Source organism: Panthera leo, chromosome C2 (assembly GCF_018350215.1).
Source record: "Panthera leo isolate Ple1 chromosome C2, P.leo_Ple1_pat1.1, whole genome shotgun sequence".
Taxonomy (NCBI): Eukaryota; Metazoa; Chordata; class Mammalia; order Carnivora; family Felidae; genus Panthera; species Panthera leo.
The window spans coordinates 52,244,901-52,270,358 of record NC_056687.1 but is presented as its reverse complement, the minus strand read 5'-3'; the positions used below and the strand labels follow the sequence as shown (position 1 = coordinate 52,270,358).

The following is a 25,458-nucleotide window of genomic DNA, read 5'->3' as shown; positions in this document are numbered from 1 at the left end:
AACTCTCCAGAGGAGCAAACCTTTCATCTCTTAACCTCCTATTTCTCTCCCTATGATCAGCACCAAACCCCATTCTCTGTCTGTACCATACCCCAATGATCCGTGCAGTAGCTGTATTCCCTTACATTTTCTGAATACAGATACTGTATCTTATTCATCTTTATTCAACACAATAGCTATATGCAATGGCTTGCTTATAGTGGATGTGTAAGAAATACTAAGTTAATTAAGTTAAATTACAAAGTTCTATAGAAAGCAAGTATTATCTTGCCTGCCTAGTCCTTTCTGTTACCACAGTTATGGTTTTCCTGAAACTTCACAGAAATCTGCCAACGTCCCCTCCCACAATTTTAATTGACTGGCCTTAAGTCAGTACTTAACCTAAACTGAGCCAATCAGAATTTTTTCTGTGCAAATTTGGAATCAAAATGAGGCAAACCATGATGGTTAGTTTATTAATGGAAGAAAACTAAATCCAGGAGCTATAGACTGTCATATAGCATTGTAATCAAAATTTGATAGTCTATAGAGTGAGAGAAGAAGGCACATAAAAGAAAGAACTGAGAAACAAAGACAGAGAGAACTGGCAGCATTTATACCCTTGATTCTAATTAGTTCCCAAGTTGTAAGTTCTAGCTATATCATCTCCCAAGGTTACAGAGATTATATTATATTATATTATATTATATTATATTATATTATATTATATTATAAAATATATCATTATATAAAACAAATTAGTATATAAAATATATTATTATACATTCCCCATTTTTTTGCTTAGGCTAGATCCTGTAGGTCATTGCCATAAAATACCCTAAATAACACAGGTGCCAGAATCATGAGTCACATCTAGTTACTTGCTTTTAACTTAATAAGAGAAAAGCATATTTCCAGAGAAAATAATCTAACTAGAAAGCTAATGTGGAAAAGCCACTTGAAATCATACAGAAAAAAAATGTATCACATCAGTATAAACAGAGACAAATTTAGTGAGAAAGAATATCTGCATGTGCAAAGTGGGGCCTAATTGTTGCTCTAGATTTCTAAATTTCTGTATATTCTCCACGGACAAAAGTTTCTAGATATTTATTTTACTATATAGGATTGGGATGACAATGTATGGAACATCATCCTAAAAAAGTTCTGTTGAATATTACTCAACCTAAAATGTAAAATCATACTTCTTTGTGACCACTAACTATATTTTTTTGTTTATTTATTTATTTTGTGAGAGAGAGATAGAGAGCACATGCACAAGTGGGGGAAGGGCAGAGAGAGAGAAAGAGAGAGAGAGAGACAGAGAGAATCCCAAGCAGCCTCTCCACTGTTAGTGTGGAGCCTGACATGAGGCTTGAACTCGTGAACCACAAGATCGTGACCTGAGCCCAAATCAAGTCAGGATCTTAACCGACTGAGCCACCCAGACACCCCACTAACCATATTTTTTAATGCAAAGGTGCAAAGAGGCCAAAGTAAACATGAAAAAATTTTAATAGCACAAATCCTTTGTCAATAAATTGGCAGGAGGGTCATTTGATAAAGGTATAAGCTTTGGGTATAATATTTGTGGCATGAGACACATGCTTTATTTACTATGCTTCCAATTATAATATTATGAACAACTCTATGTAAACCGTGGTCATTATTACTTACTCTGCATTCTTTTCACCAATTATAAAACTACTTCTACATTCCACATTAATGGAAAGGACAACAACACAGAACAAAACCGCATCAGTCCACTATGATGAACTCAGAAAAGGCAAAGGCAATTTCTGTAAGCTAATGAATTATTAAATTATTTTCCAAAATATAATCATTGGCTTGCCACACTTTCTGTATGGGTGCAGTTAATCTTAAATGGAAAAAAAAAGGGGCGCCTGGGTGGCTCAGTTGGTTAAGCGGCCAACTTCGGCTCAGGTCACGATCTCGCGGTCCGTGAGTTCGAGCCCCGCGTCGGGCTCTGTGCTGACAGCTCAGAGCCTGGAGCCTGTTTCAGATTCTGTTTCTCCCTCTCTCTCTGCCCCTCCCCTGTTCATGCTCTGTCTCTCTCTGTCTCAAAAATAAACGTTAAAAAAAAAAATTTAAATGGAAAAAAAAAATCACTTCCCAAACTAAATAAATGTTCACGACAATGAATGCATGAGTTCTAGGAGGGCATAGAGCTGCATAGTTTTAAATATACTCAATGTAACTCTGAAATAAGGAAAATACCTTTCAGGAGTAATTTGTGGAATATGTTTCATGTCTTGCATTTTTAATAACTGCTTTTTAAGTTTTTATTAAAATTCCAGTTAGTTAACATACAGTATAATATCAATTTCAGGTGTACAATAGTGACTCAAGACTTCCATACAACATCCGGTGCTCATCACAACAAATGCACTCCTTAATCCCCAATACCTATTTAACCCATCCCCCCACCTACCTCCCTTCTGGTAACTATCCATTCGTTCTCTATAGGGAAAAGCAAAGGAGAAAAAAAAGTGATAACTAAAAAAAAAATTATTTTTAAACATTTATTTATTTTTGAGAGACAGGGAGAAAAAAATGCGAGCAGAGGAGGGCAGAGAGAGAAGGAGGCACAGAATCTGAAGCAGGCTCCAGGCTCTGAGCTGTCAGCACACAGCACGATGCAGGGCTGGAACCCACAAACCCTGAGCCAAAGTCAGACGCTTAACTGACTGAGCTACCCAAGTGCCCCAAAGTGATAATTTTTTTAAAAATCCTCTGGCACAAAGGTCAGCTTTTACAAAGTCTGCCTAGGTTGAAGGAGTCGAAGAAAATCTCTGAGGTCTTAGTAAATGTTAGTAGCAGCAAAGAAGCAGAAAATGTTCTATGGGCTTCTTGAAGATGAAATCAGGCATTTAGAAAAGCCTAGGCATCTGTGAGTGAGAGCAGTGGCTTCCTGACCATGACTGTGTATGTCAGCAACAAGAAAGTAGGACTGTTTCAAGATGTCTATGCTTCCCCTTCTTCACACATCCAGTTTAGGTACTGACATCTCAGACACAGACACAGATAGGTAGTGAGTCCTGTATTATGGGCACACATGGTGAGGTAGAAGGAGAATGCACGATCAACCTCTGCACCAAACTATTCTGTACTTTCTTAGTGAGTTCAATTATCTAAGGATTACTTTTAATTCTTCCAGTTTTAGGTGTTTTGCAGGCTGTTACCACACTTAGTGAAAGTGCCATCGTACCCGGGCTATTGATGTGGCATTCTTGGGGAAATGGGCTTAGAACTATACTGTGAAAACACACAAAGCCTTTTCGTTTGCTCCTATAGCTGCTGGACTACTACTGCAATTTGAGGGGATTCATAGTGCCCTTCATAAACTATTCATCCCAGCTCATAAATTTAAAGCACTTTTACTTAAATAGGTTGGACAGTGAGGTCAGTTTAAATACTCTGGAATTGTTGATTACTTACAGGCAGGTGTTCATTATATTTTTAAATTTAAAACAAACAAACAGCAACAGTAAAAACTTTCTCTTCCTGTCTTAATTATACTATCTTATTCTTTCAGTTGTTTCTTTTAAAACATGTTTACATATATTTTAAAGTCTAATCTCTTTCAAATTAGCTCTCAACTAGCTATAAACTAAATCTCAGATACAAAGGAGGACAAAGATATCAGAACAGTTTGGATTTGTAAATGCCAGAATACAATCTAAAAGTAAGATACCATTACTCAGACTGCCAGAACCTATTTATATTTTTAAGTTTATTCATTTATTTTGAGAGAGAGAGAGAGAGAGAGAGGGAGAGAGCATGACGGGTTGGGGGGGGGGCAGTTAGAAAAAGAGGGAGAGAGAGAGAATCCCAAGAAGGCTCTGCACTGTCAGCTGATGTGGGGCTTAAACCCATGAACCTTAAGATCATGACCTGAGCAGAAACGAAGAGTCAGATGCTTGACCGACTAAGTGACCCAGGTGCCCCTGGACTGCCAGAATATAAAAGAATCATTTTATGCGTGATCTTTCTGAAAAATGCCAGAGTTAATAGCTATAGGGAGATGGTGGCCAATTGGTGTGTTTTTAAATCAGGTGAGTTATAAACATATTTTTTATGAATCTGCCTCAAAAAGAATCAACCTCAATGTTGCAAAGATTTCTAGGAGGGTTAAGTCTGTCTCGCAGAATTTAACTCTGTTAAATTCCTCCCGTGAACTTCTAATGGAGAGATAAGATCTAATATTGTTCCACTTCTCCAGGCAGTTCTTTAATTAGAATAACAAAAATGTTTTACTTATAGATATCTATGTTTTGAAATGTTTTCTGACTGAGAAAAATAGTTTGGCAACACAATAGAAAGCCACAAAATTTTTCTATATTCTGTGTAGTAACGTTATATCCTTGAGAATCTCTGAGGCCTCCAGCATCCATTAATGAGGTATTAAGCATTCAATACATCAGGCAAAAAATAATAATACAATTATTATTGGCTACTTCTTCAAATTCAAAATTGCCCATATTTGGGTAAGCTTAAAATTTAAATTTGGATGATATAAATTCCAAATCATGCAAAAATCTTACATGCAGACTCATAGAAATGAACAGGTTTCTTTTGTTCTATTGTATTTTTACTTATAATGCAGAAATATAGTTCTAGAAGATGCCAGAAATTAAATAATCCTAAATCTGGATAATATGTTTCATTTGTGTAATATTTCTATATGATATATTTTATTTGTAGATATAACTATAGTAATGTTTCCTACGCAGTGGTTCTCCAAGTATCTCCAATTAGACATCAGATTAAGCAGTGTTAAACAAATTTCTTTACATCAGGAATTAGCAAAGCTTATTTGTACTGTGAATTCCAAGAGTAAGTATAAATATACACCATTCCACAAATGAAGTTGAGCATGTCCTCATTATTGGGATCACATGAATTTTGGAAACATTTCTCTGGGACTACTATGCCACCAGCTGCTAAAATAATCCATTCCATTAAACAAGGTTCAACAACCTTTGGTGTTAAGAAAATTATTACTGATACAAAATATGAATTCCTCTCATTGTATGTCTTCTCATACTCACTAGCTTGTTATCACAGGTGTAAATCTGCTAACTATATGTTTGAGCAATCTTTCACAAGTCACCAAACAGGCTTACAATTTTACATTTGCAAATCACTTCAAAACACCAATCAGCAAGCAAACTCTGCAATCTCATCTTAAATGCGGTTTAAATTTAAATATGGACTGATGTTTCTTTAAATGCTAATAAACATGACGGATCATTAATTCCAGTATGTTTGTAGGCATACTATAATAAATCAGAAAACTTTCATGTGCCGAAGGAAAGAAAAGCATGAAATATATAAAAATGAGTAAAATTGGTACTCTAAAATTTCATAATCATGGATAGCACTATGTACAATTAAATATCCTAATTTCTTCATTCAAAATAAGTAAATTACTACTTGGGAAGCATGTCCCTTCTACAGTTTTGGTAGTAGCATCATTGTTACCATTATCTTCACCCTGGTAGTTTATTTAAAAATAATACACACATTATAAATAGTCACATCACGAAAAGAGTGATCTAGTTAAAAAAGAGTATGTAGTTTTGGAGGCACCTGGGTGGCTCAGTAGGTTAAGCATCTGACTTTGGCTCAGGTCATGATCTCATGGTTTGTGAGCTTAAGCCCCACGTCAGGCTCTGTGCTGGTGGTATATAGCCTGATTGGGATTCTCTCTCTTTCTCTCTCTCTGCCCCTTCCCCACTTGCTCTCTCTCTCTCTCTCTCTCTCTCTCTCAAAATAAATAAATAAACTTAATAAAAAATGGCATGAAGTTTTAAATAGGGCTTCCTTCCTATCTCCTATCCCCAGTTCTTCCTTTCACAGATAGCCATATTAAAGGTTCTTGTATATTTTTCAAGAGAAAATATCAACGTATACCCAGGCATGTTTAATGATTATGTCTATTTAAATACATTTTCATGCAAATGAGCACACGATACACATTGTTCTTTCACTCCTTACTATTCAACCTTGTATTTTTAATAAATAAGAATAGAGAAAACTGTAGTGGGATAATTTTCCACTTTACATGGAAATATTTTCATCTTTTCTATTACATTTGAAGTGTGTCATATTTGAACTTTCTGTTGGAAGGTACAATATATTAAAATGTACAGTTTAAGATGCTGACAATATTGGCAATATTAATAATAATAGTTAACATTTCCAAAGCCTGTTACTTCCCATTCATTTTGCTAATCACTTTACAAAGATTATCTTAGTTCTTTCAACAAACCTCTGATATAATTACCATTATTCCTTTCATTTTACAGATAAGGAAACTGACATAGATATATTATATAACTTGTGCACTTAAATAACTTATTTCAGTTATTCAATCTTCCTCTATTCTTTCACAAAATCTTTATAGCCACTCAGTTCATAGTCTCTAAATACTGACTATAAATTCTCAGGGCTTTGAGGCCTCAAGGGCAAAAAATCCTCAGGGTGTGGTTAGAACCATTTGGAATCCAGTTACTAAGTTCAAAATATGCCCATTTTATATTTTAAAAGAAGAATAAAGAAAAGATTGATTTCTTAAACTAAAACAGGTATCCTAGAAGAATATTTCTATAATAAAATATTAAGCTAAGGTTTAGATCCAACATCCCAACACTCAAAGGATCATAGAACACTTGAGCCAAGTAAGTTATAATTTCTTCCTATCACTTTATAGATAAGAAAAATGAAGCACTTCTCAACACATTTATTATCCTTTTGTACTCATCTCTAAATTGAAAGAGACATCAGAAAATCTCTGACTGGAGTATGGAATACATATAAAATACCCCAGACCAACAAGTGGCTGTAACATTTTATGACACTATCAGAGATAGCAGTTTCTGAGTCTTGTCCAAAAGTAGCAAATTCAAAGTCAAGGATTTTTCTTCAGCAGTTGAGTCCTATTTTGTCATTATTGTTATGAAACAGCTGTCTATGGAGACAGGGACTCAAGGATCAATGTTCTCATCACAGCTATTAATTCACTTCTCCCCTTCCTTCTTGACCTTAACCCTTCCTCACAGCACCTGTTTTATTGTTTTTCTCTTAAACCAAATCCAACTTCTCTTTGTTTAAAATAGGGAGACTGAAATGGAATATAATACTGTACTCTCATGAAGTTTGTTCAGTGTTGAGTAAAGTAGAAGTTGTATCCCTCTTTGTCTGTCATAATTTTACACTCTGTTAACACTTGCTTACATTGCATTTATTTCTATGGCTCAATTATTTCATTAATGGACCACTATGACTAGGAATCTCAATCTGGGAAATGTTACATGGCAAGCTCTTAACTGAGCATACTGAAGAGAACAAAAGAAGTATACATCATACAAAAAGACACAATGCAAAGATCATTTTTATTTGGCAATGGAATAAAATCACACAATGCTCATAATCACATGGAAGGACGCCCACTCAGTTCTAGCCTAAGATCGTCATTGAATAAGCAAAGAAACAGAAAACAGAAATAAGAAGTAACTAACCAAAACCTCAGGGCTGCTGACAAAGGCAGAACTGAAACCTGGGGCTGATACTCCCTCTCCAGTCATCTACCTCCTCAGTGACCACTGGCATTCAGGCCACTGGGAAGGCAAGTTCCTGGTCCTGGTTACTGCTATTGATTCATTAATAATATACCAACACTCACTATTAAATGTTTCCTAGTTTAAGCCACAAAATAATAAAGTTAGTGGAGTATATGGACTATTTGAATGGGGCCTGTTTTCTTAACTTCTTTTTCATTTTACTTCGTTATTTGTGAAGCAACTATATTCAACAATGTAGTTATGTGGTTAAAAATTCCTCACTGCTTATGTCGTGAGAATCAATGTTTATTTTTTAAAAGTTATTAGTACATTTTGTACCCAGCAACATCTAAACAGAAAAAGCTAATAGATTATGCAATATTTCCAGAAGGCAAAGTAAATAACCAGCAAAAAAGTAAAGTAAAAGATGATCTTATGCTTGAAGTGTTTCTGGGTTTTGTTTGATGGTTTCTTGGTTTGTTTGTTTTATTTTTTTTTTCTTTTTGTGGGTGGAGAGGACTATTTCATTTTTATTTCCGCCTGCCATTCCTATAGCAAACTCATTTGGAAGCTCAGCCTGTTTGACTACTAAATACTGCTGTTGAAATGTAATTACTCCTCTGTTACTCTATTTCTCTTATGGAAAAATCCTTAAATTTCTATTTAAAAAATGACCTGGTGTAAAAAGAGGAGTCAGTTTGACATATCATTAACACTTAATATGGTATTAACCAGAGTGAGATTTGAGATCAAAACTATTGTGAAAGTCATTTTTACTGGGTGACTTGCTCATAGTACCTTTGATGTTTGTTTTCACATTAAAGGATTAAGTTCAGAAGAATAGCATTCTAAACATTGGAGACTGCTTGAAGAAGGAATAAAATAATAGTAATTATTTAGTAGTTCCTGAGTTAGAGCTTTGTGTCCAAGCAGACATGCTTCTTATATATGTGCCTAACTCAATAGGAAACAATATAACATCCCTTTCCACATGAATTTAATTTTTTAAAGAAAAAAATCCACAACTCACTAAGAAAGCAATTAAATATAAATATAAACTGTATATATTGACTTCAATATGATAAGCAGGTCAAGTCTAAGCTGTCAGGAAATAGTCAATATCTAGGGGTAGGGAATATGGGGAAAGGGGTAAGAAGGTAGGGTGTGAGGGAATGTCTTCCAAAATCGAAGCATGGGGAGTAATGTTCATAGCCAATGAAAATGGATTTCATTGGGCTCTATTTGTGAATAAGCCAATGGAAAAAAACCTGAAACTATAACCAAATCTCCAGTTTATTCTGGCCTCGAATAGTTCTATTCAGTTGTCCATGCATGAAGCATTGTGCAGTTGATTCCACACAGATATACAGGCATTTGTTCTAACCAGACATCTCACTGGCTCATTTTTGTCTTCCTAATTCTGCTTTTCTAACATCCTTTTCTTGTTCCTTCAAATTTGTTCACTCATCAGACTTCCCTTTCTAGAATTTGAGTAATTACCACTTACCTCTCTCTTAAACTCATTTCTCTAATTTTAACTTCCTCTACAAACTTGAGAAGTAACGTCTGTATTCTAGCCCTAACCCCACTCTTTGGGTAAAGGGAAGGAGAAGCTCAATGCTCAAGTTTACCTCAGGCACACTGGGTTTAGAGTAGATCACTCAGTAGTATATTAATAATATATGCTCCATCCATCTGTGGGGGAGGAGTTTCAAAAACAGTCTTACTACATTCTCATTGGCTCAGGCATGAACCTGTATAGACAAGCCTCTAGTTTTCCCCACAGATCTGAGTATATGCCAGATATATGCTCAGTTGGAAACTAATAGGTACATTGTATATTTACCTAATTGTATTATTAAATGATATTCCCTAGCATTACTTAACTTTAGTTTACCTCTAGAATTTTAGCAAACTAATGCCATTCAGATACCTAAATTTTGATAAAGAACCATAATTCACATTGTCAAATTTGAAAAGCATTGCTAAATTTGGTCAATAACTCTCAGGACTTCAAGAGAGCTTTACATCAGAATTTATCTGTAAGAAGTTTCTGGACAGCCCTTGTTCTTCACAATTCAAGAAAAGAAATTAAATGATTGTTACTAACAGGAGAGATTCAAATTTAGAATTACTAGAATGTATTATCAACTAGGCGTCTCAACAAAGCAAAAAAATGATTTTATAGTATAATGCTACCGGTCCACATATATAATGTGGAAGTATCTTTTTTTTTTTTATAGCAATTTCCTTTTCATGCTTGTTTCCAGGTCTTATCTTTCTCTTCTCTCTGTAGAGAGGTCCTCTCATTCCCTCCTCTACCTCCCTCAGCAGGACAAGCTGTCCTCTTAAATATCTCTTGTGCTCTGCAGTTACAGAATACTCACTTTTCCTGTGATCACATCCTTTATCATAAAACTGTCCAGGTTTTATGATAGCTGTCCAGCTTCCCAGCACCATTTGTTGAAAAGACTACCTTTTTACCATTGTATATTCTTGCCTCCTTTGTTGTAGATTAACTGACGATAGATAGATAGATAGATAGATAGATAGATAGATAGATAGACAGACTGATTTCTGGGCTCTGTATTCTGTTCTGTTGATCTATATTTTTGTGCTAATACCAGAATGCTTTGATTACTATAGCTCATAGTATATCTTGAAATCTGGGGTTGTGATACCTCAAGTTTTATTCTTCTTTCTCGAGTGCTTTGGCGTTTCAGGATCTTTTGTGGTTCCACACAAATTTTAGTATTATTTGTTCTAGTTCTGTAATGTTGTTGGTATTTTGATAGAGATTGCATTATATCTGTAGATTGCTTTGGGTGGTATGGACATTTTAACAATATTGGTTCATCCAATACATGAACATGGAATATCTTCAGATGGATACTAACTCAATTCCATTTCTATTTATACTTCATTTGTACAGCTTGGGTAGAATATGGCAAATACCGTTTTTGTTGGTTTGTTTTTTAAGAACTCAGGAGACTTACTCGCTAATTAAATTTATGAAAACGACTAAAAATTTATCTCAATATAAATATTTCCTATTCATATGTGAATATATTTACCAATTATAAATCGGCTTCATTAATAGTCAAGTTTTCTAATTTTTATTAATCCATTTATTCAATCATCATATATGTGCTGGAGATATGTTATATATCAATAGACAAGGAGTTGAAAAAATACTAAGAAGACATAGACCCTGCCTGCAGGATCTCAAAACCTCTAAGGGAAGAATGACAAGAATAAATAGGCAATAAATGAAATGAGCTTTAAAACTACACAGCACTTTAGAGAGACCGGGGAAGAATTTTTAGAGGAGACGGCATCTAAACTGTGTTCTGAAAGATGGGGATACTAGTTATTCAGGCAAAGAAAGGGTGATGGGAGAGGGCATAACAGTAGCGTTCTTGGATTTAAAAAGGGACAGGGAACAAGAAGGCAATGATACATTTAGAAGTATGGTGGGAGCATGGAATTCCAAGAAAGACTTGTGTTACAAAACATAAAAGAACCCTAAATGCTATGCTAAGGAGTTTATATTTTATCCTTACTCTAATGGGGAGCCACTGAATTATTTTAAGCAGAGCAGTTACAGGATTCTATTCATCTTATATCATTTTGGAGGCAGAGGAGAGAAGAGATTGAAGAGTTTATTATTTGACAATCACAGTGATGAATGAGCTTATCCCTACTGCACTGGTTAGAACAGGAAAAGGGTTAAGCCATTCAGTGTCACCTGGCTCTTTGGTGGAGAGTAGAGATATGAGTTTCAAAACCACACAATTTGGCTCCAGAAGTCACATTCTCAAACTCTAATCTATAATGGCAAGTAAGCACAATAAAACAATTACTTACTTTAAAGAATGCTTAAAATTATGAGTAAGCTACAGGCCTCAATCCCCAGGCTACCCTCTTAACAGTGCGTCTTATTTCAATATGAAATGTTTAAAAGTTGTCTCTGTGTTGGCTAGTCTTAAATACACCAGAGAACTGGGCCATTTCTTTAACTGACAGCATTTTAGTAATAAATTAGGAGATCTAATGTGTGGAATTATGCAATTTTCTGCAAAACTCAAAAAAATAATTCCCATTTTGAATAAAAAATCAACAAGGATCATCATTTCAAATATTTTTTTCTTAATTGGAGTTCCAATAAAAGTTACTGCTTACCATCATTTCAAACATATTTCTCTAAATCACATATAATTTTGAATCCTAGAATTTTTAGGCTGTAAAGATCTTAGAAATCATATGGTACAATACTTCCATGACAAAGGTGAATGTCATAAAAGGTAAATAAATTGTCAGGGTCACACACAGGTAATGGACCAACTTAGATTGAAAATATAGTTGGAGTTCTTTAAATCAAGAGGACATTTGGGAAAATTAAAAAGAGAGAAAGATGTGAGTGCAGAATAGTTCCATGTAGAAATCTATAATCATCTGGATAAAAATCTAGGCAGAGTCATTGAGAAAAATACCAGCTATTTTTCGTTTCCTATTCAAATACATAGCTATTTTCATTTAATAGATACCATAAAAGTGGTGTCAAAAAATTTAGCATTTTATCATTGGAAATAAACTTTGTTCTCCTTTGATGCCTTCTATATTAGAATAAAGTATGCTTGGGCGCCTGGGTGGCGCAGTCGGTTAAGCGTCCGACTTCAGCCAGGTCACGATCTCGCGGTCTGTGAGTTCGAGCCCCGCGTCAGGCTCTGGGCTGATGGCTCGGAGCCTGGAGCCTGTTTCCGATTCTGTGTCTCCCTCTCTCTCTGCCCCTCCCCCGTTCATGCTCTGTCTCTCTCTGTCCCAAAAATAAAAAATAAAAAAAATAAAAAAAAAATAAAAAAGAATGAAGTATGCTTTTCAGGGGTATAACTACTTTGATTTCTTCTAGTGATTTATTATCCAACGGATACAGAGAATTAAAAGCTAGGATTTTAGAGTATATATTATTTGTAGAAGCATTTTTGAATCTCATTAGTAAGAGGATATTACTCAATTTCTAAAATATTGTTAACATTAAAATTATAAATTCTTAATAATTTCATTATTAAATTAAACATCACCAGAAAATCATAATAAATAGAAGCACCCTACAGTGCTCATAAAAGGAAAGTAGTGGAGCTCCCTCTATTGAATTACAGTTGAGAAAATGTGCCTTGTATTTAAAATCATAATTTTATCATCAAAATGATTCCATTATAATAATAGTAAATTTTTTCTCTTTCTAAGGTCTAATATCTTTCAAATTATAGAAACCATATGCAATATAAATTTCTAAGGATAATATTGTAAATTACAAAGTCCTTATAATTTTAGAACATGTATTTTTTTTTTAACAGCTTTTGCTTGCAGCAAATCACATTTAAGATTGTAATTTTCAGTCACGTGTTTTTCTTTTGTTTTCCTTTAGTTGCTAAAACTGAAATTGCTTGACAGATAGTGGGACGATGAAACATTCTAATAAGAATATGAAGTCCAACTTTGTTATGGAAACTCCCCAAAATGTCCTTAGATGGAACTGAAATTGATCTTCCAATCAGTAAAATGAGGTATTTTCTGATATGAATAAACTGATCAGCTGATGCTGATACAGTTAAATGACTACTAAAAAATGTGATTCATAACAATTATAATTTGTTGAGAGTCCACTATATGTCAGGCACTGAGAAATGCTATACACTCATTACCTTATTGGAACATCCATATCAAATGAACTTGGAAATACTGTTATCCTCATATTACAAATCAGAAAACAGAGACAAGGGCTAGAATATTAAACTAATGTTCTGATCCATCACCCACGCCCTTGAACTCAGATGCAATTCTAGGTTATGTATTGACAGTCTGTGAAATCTGTAAGCATTGACAGTCCACAAAAATTAAGAACATAATTACTTTTTTAAAATATCATAGAGGTATAACCATACTATCTACAATAAAATCACTATTCAGGCTGTTCACATCCTTTCTAACTAAACATTGTAGATCAATTCTAAAAAATGATAACCTCTAAACCATACCCTGAAACTCTACTCTTTTTTTTTTTTAACTGTGTTATCATTTATTTTAGAAAGGAGACATATTTCTTATCAGCAGAGAAAAACAGCTAAGCAGATGCAGGTTTTGTTTTAATAAACAGATACTTATTTGTCATTCTACTATGATAAGAAAAGCAATTTTATTTCATACTAAAACAGTCATTTCCTAAAGAAAATTTCTATTTGAGAACTAGATTACCATCCACTGGGGTTGGGTAAAGGATTAATCCAACAGGGTAAATCCAAATACATATTACGTTTTACTCTTAGATCTGATAGCAAAAGCATTATTCATATTTAGAGTCATGCCGATCTCTGCAAAAATATAAAACCTATGCTTATAACTGACATAAGCATTTTTCTTAGAAAGTGTCATACCTATCACCAGGTAGAGAAAATGCTTGCAGAATGAAGTACAAATGCCACAAGCTGAAACATTTAAAACTAAATACTAGGCAGAAACTGATTTATGAAATTATAGTTTGTGCATATTAATATTAACTCCACTATGAATATTTGTTGCCTTGTTTAAAAAATATATCTTCATTACATACTTATTGAAAACTCTTCACAAACATATTGTTATAGTTTTTCTATACAGAAGTTGCAATAAAAATGTTTTACTCCCTTCCATAAGAGATCTAAAAATTACAGGGTAAAATATATTTAATGGCACTGATGTTTTTTATAAATTTACAGAAGATGATACGTTTTATCCACTAGTAAACAATTTTGATGAGACTGTTAAAACAAACTTGTTGGAATAATTGTTCAAAATATGACTTACTTAAAAATAAGTGAAATCTGTTTAGTAAAACCTATTATACAGGGCTTACAAAACGGCATTAGTCCACCTACACAATGTATATTGTACCTACAATGAACTAACACAAATATTTGGAAACCATCTGTGTAACATAAAATAATATCAACTATTCTTTTTTTAATTAAGTTTTATTTATTTATTTTTTAATTTTTCGAGAGAGAGCATGTGCAAGCGGAGGAGGGGCAGAGAGAGCAGAGACAGAGGATCCAAAGTGGGCCCTGCATTGACAGGCTGACAACAGTGAGCCTGATGCAGGGCTCAAACTCATGAACCTTGAGATCATGACTGGAGCTGAAGTCAAAAACTCAACCGACTGAGCCACCCAGGTGCCCCAATATCAACTATCCTTAAGGTTCACATGTTGTTGTCTCTTAATCCACTGTTTTAGTTAATCTGACCCTATAGACTATGAATCTTCCAAAATGAAAGAAAATATGACTTACATAGTTTATGTTCTCAAAGTTAGCCATCTTTATGGAAAGCCATGTGGAAAGAGCAATGGTAGTAATTCAAATAAATGCACTTCTTTCACCCAAGGTTGGTCCCAACACGTGCGTCATAAAGCTAAGCACCGATCAATCTATAGTTTTACCTTACACGTGAGCATGTGTGTGCCTATTACTCCTATAATTCTCACTTTTCCCATAGTTTTAAATAAATAAGAATCAACCTATTATCCTGTTTTCTTTTAAATTATACTTTCCCCATAACTCTGTACTATTAATATGAGGAAGGGGCATCCTCATACACTCTTGTTGAGATTTTAAAGATACACACTCTTTTTTAATTGAGAAATAATTGACATATAACATTGTATTATTTTGGTATATAACATAGTGATATAATATATGTATATATTGCAAAATGATTATCACAAGTTTACTTACTATCCCATCACCACACAGTTAACACTTTTTTTTCATGATGAGAATTTTTAAGATCTTCTCTCTTAGCAGCTTCCAAATATATACAATACAGTATATACTTCTGAACTGTAATTTTAGAATTTCTTTCCAAGTGAAAAATGCACATATTCTTTGACTCAGCAATTTCACATCCAGGACATTTCCTACCAACGTAACAGTGCATATGAATAAGACATGTATTAGGATGTTCACTACAGTCATGTTTATAACAAAAAACACTGGAAACCGTCTACATTTTCAAGAACTAGGGAAATGCTTAAATTAATTATGGTGTGTACAATAAAACCCAATACATCTTTAAAAATCAGGTAGAGCTATATGTGCTGATATGGGATAATCTCTTAATCTCCAAAATGTGCTATTAAGCAAAAAAAGGAAAGGCACAAAATGGTATGTATAGTATGTTCCCACTTGATTTTTTTAAAGGGAAAAAGTATATATGCAAGTATTTACTGTATGTGAGTATTTGAATAAGATCAAATAGATCCTCTTTAAACCCCACAACTGGTGAGTAAATTAGGGAAATTACAGGAATGAATTCCTGGTGACCTCCAGGAATTAGAAGTCATGTTCCTTCCATGTTGGCATCTTTTTTTTTTTTTAATTTTTTTTAAACGTTTATTTATTTTTGAGACAGAGAGAGACAGAGCATGAACGGGGGAGGGTCAGAGAGAGGGAGACACAGAATCTGAAACAGGCTCCAGGGTCTGAGCTGTCAGCACAGAGCTTGACGCGGGGCTTGAACTCACTGACCGCGAGATCATGACCTGAGCCGAAGTCGGCTGCCTAACCGACTGAGCCACCCAGGCGCCCCCCATGTTGGCATCTTAACTCATGCCATTCTCCCAGCCCATATCTTCTGCTTGATTATTCCTCAGCATATACCTCAGATATCACTTCCTGAAAGAACCTTTCTAATATTTTCCTACAGCCCGGGTCACATCTGGCACTCTGATGTAAAATGCTATTTATTTGTCCTTGTAGTACTTAGCAAAACTTCTAGCAAATTATATAATTCATTGATTGATATCTATTTTCCAGAGAGAAGATAATTTCTTGTAATGATAAGACCTTGACTGTCTAGTAACTAGTTTGTTGCAATATCCCCAGCACCAAGCAGAATATTTTGCACATTTGAGCACTCAATAAATATCTATTGAATGCTGTTTATAAATGCTGAATAGTTCATTTCCATGAGTTTTTTTTTTAATTTTTATTTTAATTACAGTTAGTTAACATACAGTGTTATATTAGTTTCACGTTAAGTTATATGAGTTTTTATCTTGGATTGGCCAACACTGTGACACTTAGACAAGTACCTAAATAATTTTATGGTCCTGTATAGCTCCAAGCCTTGAATCTATGAGTTTAGGGGTAAATGAAACTAAGGACGTTGTTATCTCAAAAAACTGGCTAATTTGCTATTGAATTTTAGGTAATCTTTTCACCTGTGGCTTCATCTATCTCAGCTGTTGAATAAGAAACTAAACAGGGGTACTTGGGTGGCTCAGTCAGGTAAGCACCCAATTCTTGGTTTCAGCTTAAGTCAGGATCTCAAGGTAGTGAAATAGAGCCCAGAGTCTGGCATTGGGTTCCATGATACATGGAGCCTGTTTAAGATTCTCTCTCCCTTTGCCCTTCCCTCTCCTGCACACAGGCACATGCACTCCCTCCCTCCCTCCCTCTCTCTCTCTCAAAAACAAAACAAAACAAAACAAAACAAAAACTGAACAAGATGAATATCTAAGGTAATTTCCCATTTTTTCCAACAATCCCTCTTCTATCACATTTTACTTCAGACCATGATTTACATGCCTTTAACCCTTCAAAATTGTGTGTGCTCTCTCCCTCTTCCTCTCTCCCTTTCTCTTTCCTCTCTCGTGTCTCTCTCTCTCTCTCTCTCTCTCTCTCTCTCTCACTCACTCACACACACACACACACACACACACACTTAACTTTCCATAATTTTATTCCAAGGGAAGATAAGGGTTTAGCCACAGGAAATAGTGTTTTTATTGACACTACTTGAGCCTCTGTAATCTGTTATATTTCTTGCCAAAGGATCTAGAAGAGGAAGGTGTAAACTATGAATATGGGGCTAAGTAAGGATACTAGCTGCTGTCACATCCCCCACTGGTTGACTGATGGCAAAAATGGTCCTAATCCTCTCCCCTGATCTTTATGCATACTGTTTGCCAAGTGTTTCTAGCTCCTTCCATTCAATAGATGATTTTCCCACCCTTGAATTTGAGCTGGGCTTGGGACTTGTCTTCACCAACTGAATGTGGAAGAAGTGATGGTTTGCCAGAGGAGCCTTGCAGATTTCTGCTTCCTCTCAGAACCCTGCTTCCACCAAGAGAACAAATCTAGGGAAGCCTGTTAGAGAACCAAAGACCATGGAGAAGAGTCAATTTTCCCTGAATGACAACCAGCCAACTCCCAGAAGCAAAGCTACCTCAGCTGACCCACAGCAGATTACAGTAAAATGAAGATATCTAACTAAAATCAGAAAAACACCCAACTGTCCAATCTAAATTGCCAGCCTGCAAAATAATGAACTGCATAAAATGGTTGCTGTTTAAACCACTATGTTTTGGAGTGTTCTATTTTACAGCACAATTAATTGATATACTATGGTTCAAAAATGTAATAAGAGTAGCTACATGGGTTTTTATGTTTTCTTGATTTGGAACTAGGTAAATTCCACACTGATAAACTCCCCAACTAATTAGGGAAAATACTTGGGGATGTGCTGACAAGAGTTTTAGCCACAATGACCAACGCCGTCTCCCTTCATTCTGCTGTATTATCAAGAACAAAATTATGGCATCCTTTGTGTGCTTAGATAATAATGTCTCACCTTTCCTACCTCCATTCCCTTTTGGGGTTTTCTGAGTACTTGAGACACTTAGATATAGATGAACCAAAGAACACATGGGCACCTAATTAGGAAGTCAGTGTTGGCACCAAATGTCCTAGCCATATTGTTGGCTGCCCCAAGTCAAGTCACCTTACATGTACAAAAAGACTTAAGAGCTTCCTTCAATTGTATAGACATCCCTGACAATTATTTTTATATCCAAATTGATAGTGGATCTACTGAGAAACCTCATAGAAGAACAGAATGGGAATTGTGCAAATGGCGGAGAAAGGGTTTCAGAATCAGACTGAAATAGGCTTTCATAGATACAAAGTATATCTCCCAGGTGAATTCCAAACACTACTATTCTCTTGGTATCTCAGGTCAATTTGGTTTCCATTCCAAACCATGGGATCCTTAATGTTTTATACCCACTACAATATTCTGAGGTTCTAGGCTCTTACTTTACATCTCTCCTATACTTGACACTATAGGGAGGACATGTGGCCTCTTATTGATATTTCCCTGTAGCTTATAAATAAAAAAGGTTAGAAATATGCACTTTGTCAGCATGAGAGTACTTACAGTTAAGTAGTCTAAGACATATTAACAGGCAAGTCATTAATACTCATAGTGACCATATAATTTGTCATCCAAACTGCACTTCTGAAGGTGAAGTAAGGTCCCATTAATAACTGAATCAGGACATCAGGATAAACCAGGACTGTTGTGGATATACCGGATGTATTGCTCAGAGTAATAGAGGAGAGAGTTTTAGGGGGAAAAGGGGGGGGAGGACAGGGGGGCTAACAAGCCAGAGAAGCTGGACAGCAGTCTGATTTCTGATTAATCTATTCTCCCAGTTTAGTTTCATTATGTCGCAATGCTATGAATTCTTAGAAGATCAGACACAGGCATGTTCATTGAAATACGTCAATTCAAAGTCGAATTAAGTAATCCTTTGATTACAAACTGTTTTGGATTGGACTGATTTCCCCTTGAATGGAATGGATAATTGAGAACTGACTGGATAAATAAGAGAGTAAGCACTAAAAGCTAATTTCATTCTTGGAAAATACACTACAGTAATGGACTATGATAATAGGTTACCATAAAACAATTACTGAATACCACAGCATATTTGGAACTAGTCCTAGTTGAAATATATATGATATTACATCTAGTAATAAGGTGAGAGGAAGCATATAAATCCTGTTAATTAAACAGAGAAATTAGCTGAATGGTAATATAAGTAACTCCAAATATATAATACTTTGTACACTGTAAGGATACTTGTAATAACTTGTAGGATTTAACCTTATCAAATAGCATATAATATCCTCTTCTTAAATATAAAACATATATTTTAGTCTTGACTTTATTCTCCATAGGGGAAATTCTGTCCTAATTTAAAAAAAAAAAAGTAATGAGAAATTCAAGTGAACATTTTTCCAGTCTTTTTTCATTTCTTATTGAACATAAGAAGGGGCTCTTATATCCAAGAGTAAATACATAGATGAATGTTACATCATACCCACCACTCTTAAGGAAACTTTCTTTAATATTCCAGTGAGTTAGCTCATTTCTTAATATGCCACATACATTCATGTGTAAAAAATGAAATGGGCCTTTGTTAAAACCTAACAATGAAGAATAAAGTTGACACTCTGAGAAGTTAAATTCAAGTTTCTATGTATATACACTATTTTATCATAGTTGCACCTATGTTGCTCTCTTGCATAATTGGTAATATACATGTCTGTGACTGCTTGAGTTAACAGCTTCAGAGAGTGAGAACCCTTTGGTGATATTTTATGCTAAATAAATGACTAGAACAGAAAGAAGTGTGTTTAAGAATATAAAACAAGATGATTATAAAGTATCTAAGATACTGTATGACAAAATACTAGCTTCTTACACCAAGTAATGTTAACAACTTAGTGATCAATTTTACAAAGGCCTATGTTTGGTGATCTGAAAACTTGAGAAAAAGAAAAAGGAGAAAAAAGAAACAAAAAGAGACATTTTTGCCTGATTTTTAAAAAATGGTATGTGGGTCGCCTGGGCAGCTCAGTTGGTTAAGTGCCCCACTCTTGATTTCTGCTCAGGTCATGATCTCACAATGGTGAGACAGAGCCCCGCACGGGGCTCTGCCATCAGCACAGAGTCTGCTTAAGATTCTCTCCCTCTGTCCCTCTCTCTGTCCCTCCCCCTCCCCTAAGATAAAAAATAAAAACTAAGTTTTAAAATGGTCAAAGTGATAATTAAATGTAATAAATTAAAGAGTGTTTTTCTATTAATAATATAATGTCATATAGCACGTTAATATAACATGCTTTAGTTGAAAAATTCAAATGCTGAGCAAGGGAATTACTAATCTCACCAAAATCAGAACCATGCATTACAAAGACAGAAAAACTTACAGATGGGAAATAAGAAGGAGGAGGAAAATAGCTTTCCCAAAGTCAGAACATTCCTATATGACATAACTGAAACTGAACATGTGAGTGCTGACTCCAATAAAAAAATAATTTCTGGTAACACTTAAGACTATTAAAGTAGACTTTTATTGATTTTCTTCTCTTTAATAAGTTAACAGCAAACAAGCATTCTCTTCCAAAATTCTATTTAAAAAGATAAGCTAAATTGAATTTTCTAAAAAGTCAAAGTTTGAAATTGTGTCATGAAAAAATTTTGGATTTCTATAGATTTTAAAACCACAGGAAAGCATTATTATTTTCTACTTCCTTCCATAGCGCACTTAAAACCACCTTGCAAATCAATTATTTTAGGGGCATCTTAAGGATGTACATATAAGGCTTTGTCACATGAACATATTAGCATCAACGATCACTTAACATTTCATTCTAGGAACCACATATGCAGTTTAAATAGAGGCAGTCTTCCAGGACATATGGGTTATACTAATGGTGTTTTCTGAGACCTAAAAATCTCTCTTTTCCCAGGATAGTAGGAGACTAAATCCTCTCTATCACACTTCTTTTTTTTTTTTTTTTTTTTAATAGCCCTCTTCAGGCCTGGAGGAATAAGCACAAGGTATTATAATGGGTTTAAACAAGTAGGAAAAGAGATGGAAATTTTGTAATTGGGTACCACTGACATTTTCTAGCAACACAATTTATATGAACTGTATCCCTTCAGTCTGTCTGAAAGCATTAGAAAAATACAAGTGGATAATGACTCTGCCTTGACCAAATCAGCATTTTACCTTAGGTCATTAGAAACAGGGTTTTTTTTTAATTTTTAATTTTTTTAAATTTACATCCAAATTAGTTAGCATATAGTGAATCCATGATTTCAGGAGTAGATTCCTTAATGCCCCTGACCCATTTAGCTCATCCCCCCTCCCACAACCCCTCCAGTAACCCTCAGTTTGTTTTCCATGTTTATGAGTCTCTTCTGTTTTGTCCCCCTCCCTGTTTTTATATTATTTTTGTTTACCTTCCCTTATGTTCATCTGTTTTGTGGATAATGACTCTGCCTTGATCAAATCAGCATTTTACCTTAGGTCACTAGAAACAGTTTTGAGCTAAAGAGATCCCAGAGAGTAGATCCTTAGTCCACCGTTTTACTTACATATGAGAGAGTTGAAGTCCAAATATGTGAAATAACTTGCTCAAGTGCCCAAAGGTGAATGATGCTGAGCCAAGCCTAGGAAAGCAGCTTACTGAAAATAGTATCCCATTAAGTTGTAAATGACTATTGGATTATATAAATCATCAAGGAAAAAGCAATATTTACTGGCTACTAAGCAGTTTGCCATTTTTAAATTAATAAATTTTAATAGTCCCACATCAGGCAGTCTGCAAAGACATTATTTGAGTTGATGCTTTCCCCAAGGCCTACTGAGATAAACAATGCCTTGAGAACATAATACCCCACTCTGGGGGAAAAACTTAAGTGTGCTTATGTCTTAGAATTAACCTTGTATCAGTAAGAAATTAAGAAAAATTCCTGAGAAGGGTGCACACCAAAGATCCAAGAGAAGAAACAGTTAACTGCACCTCCTTGTTGTAAGTAATCAAGGAAAGTATTTTTTTAAAAAAGCAATACAAAATGTCACCACAGGCTGACGCTCTTTCTACAAGGATAATGAGATTCTTGCTTCCTCGGATGCTCAGCACTTACTTCATTGCCTTCATCTCTGAATTCAGTTTCTGTGGTTCATACATACTGTCCCCCTCCCTTCAAAACAGGTGACAGGCCATGCCCGAACGTATCAATGACTATGTAGCCACTACAGCCCAAAAGACCTGCAGAAGCAGTTCCACAGGCGCGAATTTTTGTTCTCTAGGTCTCAACACACACTACTAAAAGTGCTCCTTAAATGAAGGGTTGCAGGCGGGTAAGTCAGTTGGTCTCTTGGATTAAGCCAGCCTGGCCATTGGCACGTATCCCCAACGGGCGCAGCTATGCAGAGGGCTCCGAAGGAGGCGCACTTGCCTTCCAGGACTTGCGTCCCGAGTCTGGACGAGGCGCTGTTAGTGCCACAAACCTTTCTTTTAAACACACTGACACCGAGAATTCTGTACATATGCCAACCCAATAAATCCAAGCAAACCACTGATCTAAGGGTCTGAGGTTTCTGACCCTTAGATCAGCCGAGGTTGGCGGCGCAGCTAGAATGCATCCAGCTCACCGAAAGCGCGCCGCTGGGAACCGGCTGCAAACGCGAGCTTGCGGCTCCAAAAGAATCTCAGAGAAGGAAGTCTGAAAGCGGAACCGCTCCCTTTTTAGCAGCTAAATATGAGGGAAAACCTGTCCTCGGAGGTGGCCCGACTGAAAACTGACTCCAGAGCGACCGCACGGAAAAGGAAACCGGGCGTGTGCGTGTTCTCCCGGGGAATTGGTGTGGTGAGACTGCAACTCTCCAACTGGGCAGAGGGTTAAACTGAAAACCAACCGTGGGGAGGGTGGGTCTTTGCATTTTACTAACTTACCTCACCCTCGTCCACCCTCCTCGCCCCTCGGCCCCAGAGTGAGTGCCCTTCCTTCCTACATCGGACAATGGGATCAGGAAAAAGTGAAATCCACAATGTGCCAAAGTCAGGTGGCTCTCCCCTGGCCACGTCCCGGGTGTGCTTACCCCAACCCACCTGCTTCAAATCCGGTTCAACTCGCGCTTCACACGCCCCGCCCTGGAGCTAGAGATGCGTCGCAGATGATTCTCGCTAGCCTCAGAACTGCAGGTGAGCTCAGGACCTCACCCAGAAATGTAACTTTATAATAGAGATCGGGCGAGGGCACCCACCCCCCTCCTCCGCACCACCACCAGGAAGCCGGCACAGCAGCAGCAGTTCACAAACACTTGTGATCTTCTGGCTCCAGCCCCAGCCTCACTTTCCCTCTTTTCCTGGGAGAGCCACGGAGGCTTCCAAACATCTTTTTTTTTTTTTTTTTTTTTTTTTTCAGCCTCAGCTTGGTAACTGAAGGGATGTTGAGAAATTAAAGACGCGGAAAGGAAGTGAGTCTTTCTTTGCTAAAAACTAAAGAAAAGGATAAAAGAACAAACAGAAGCCGGAAAAAAAAAAAAAAAAAGGAAGTAGGAGTTTTTACTTGCAAATGTCTATGAAGGGCTGGAGATAAAACTTCAAAAGGAGAAAACAATTCCAAAAATTACTCGAGTCTAGCGAGCAAATGAACCTGCTGCTCTATCAAGTGACGGCGAACATACAGAATGCCCTGTTAGGGACCAACTCGCGTCGGCCGACCGGTGGGTCTCAGGATGACAGCCACAGGGGCCGTCCCCAGGGTAGGAAAGGGATTCCCGGCTAGATATTTTAGTTATTGGGGATTTTGAGTTTCTTGCTTCTGAGCCTCAGTACATTACTGAAAACTGAGGTTGAATCACAGGTCCTGTAAAATCCACAAGCCACTCACTAAGGTCTCACAACCCTGGCTGCCAAGTCCAGTTCAGGCTGCGTCCTTTGCCTGCCACCACCCCCGCACTCATTACCCACCCAGACCATGGGGGAGGGGGCTTCAAACCACGGTTTGAGCTGCGGGAGGTTTTTCTAAAAAGGAGTGATTAAAGTCCTCCCTTTCTCTTCTACCCTTCCTACCCCTTCTTCACCTCTTACCGAGGGGAAGTTACCAGGGGATTTATCCCCCCAAAAGTGCAGACAGTTATTTCTCGGAAAGCTAAGCGAAAGGAAAACTGCCCGGAGCGCAGTGACGTGGACTTTGATATCCAAAGACTGGAGGAATTGTCAGAGGGCAAGGGCTCGCCGCCTAGGCGGGAGCTGCAAGGGCGGGGGGGGGGGGGACGGGGAGAGAACCAGACGAATACTGCCCGTGGGCCCCTGGAGCCCGAACCCCGGCAGCACCCAAAGTTCCTGGAGATTTACCCAAGGCCCCCAGTCCCTGCCCAAACTTGAGCCAGCCGGCCGAGCCCAAACGTGAGGCACAGGTGACTGAACCCAGGGCCAGATGTGTGCCCGCACCGCCCCCACTCGCCCCGGCTCACAGCCCCGGAGGTGCGAGGCCTGCGCCGCAGACTCAGGAAATTGCCCCCGTTCCACGTTGGCCTGGGCTGCTCCCAGGCCCCTGCTCACCTGGCCGGAGGACAGCGGCGGAGATCAAGAGGCAGAAGACTAGACGGCAGGAGGGGCCCGCCTTCGATGCCATATTCCTCCTCCTCGTCCTCTTTGGGGGCCACCGACAGTGTCCGCGCCGCAGGAGGGGGCGTCGTCCCGGCCCCGCGCTGCCCGCGAGCTCGCAGGTCCCAACGCAGGGGGCAGCGGCTTCTCCCAGGCACACCGCCCCCCCTGGGCTGTGGCGCTGGACCTTCGGCTCTCCGCCGCAAGCAACTTTCCACCACGCAGTGCCCCAACTCTTCCTTCCTCCCCTTCAACACCTGCCCTTGGCCCCAGTGGCTCCTTCTCCCGGGACCGACGACCCTCTCTTCCCAGGAGACACTTGACTATTTCAGAAAGGTGTACGTGGTTCTTTCAGGCTGGTCTGTTGTTCTCCCTCTCTTGGAATAATAATAATAATGGTAGTGGCAGTGTGCATAAAAAGCCCGGTGCTAGGCAGGAATCGCCGGGGGTGGCCACAGGGGCGGCGAGTCCAGGCGGTCTCCTCAGGTGGCAGAGCCGTAGCAGCGAAAGCAGCGGCGACGGCAGCGGTCTCAGGGCTGCTCTGAGTGGAGGGACTGGAAGGCGTGTGTAAGCTTCCTCTCTCCTCCTCCTCCTCCCCCCACCGC

General features: G+C 37.4%; 1 protein-coding gene across 2 annotated transcripts in view; it reads right to left on the bottom strand.

Moving 5' to 3' along the window:
• Positions 1-25,458, bottom strand: part of ALCAM (activated leukocyte cell adhesion molecule) — a 210,143-nt gene extending 184,685 nt beyond the window's left edge. For both annotated transcript variants that reach the window (XM_042955955.1, XM_042955956.1), the window contains exon 1: positions 24,809-25,458. In XM_042955955.1, coding sequence (XP_042811889.1) covers positions 24,809-24,881 — 73 coding nt within the window. In that variant the 5' untranslated portion in view covers positions 24,882-25,458. The remainder of the gene's footprint in view (positions 1-24,808) is intronic.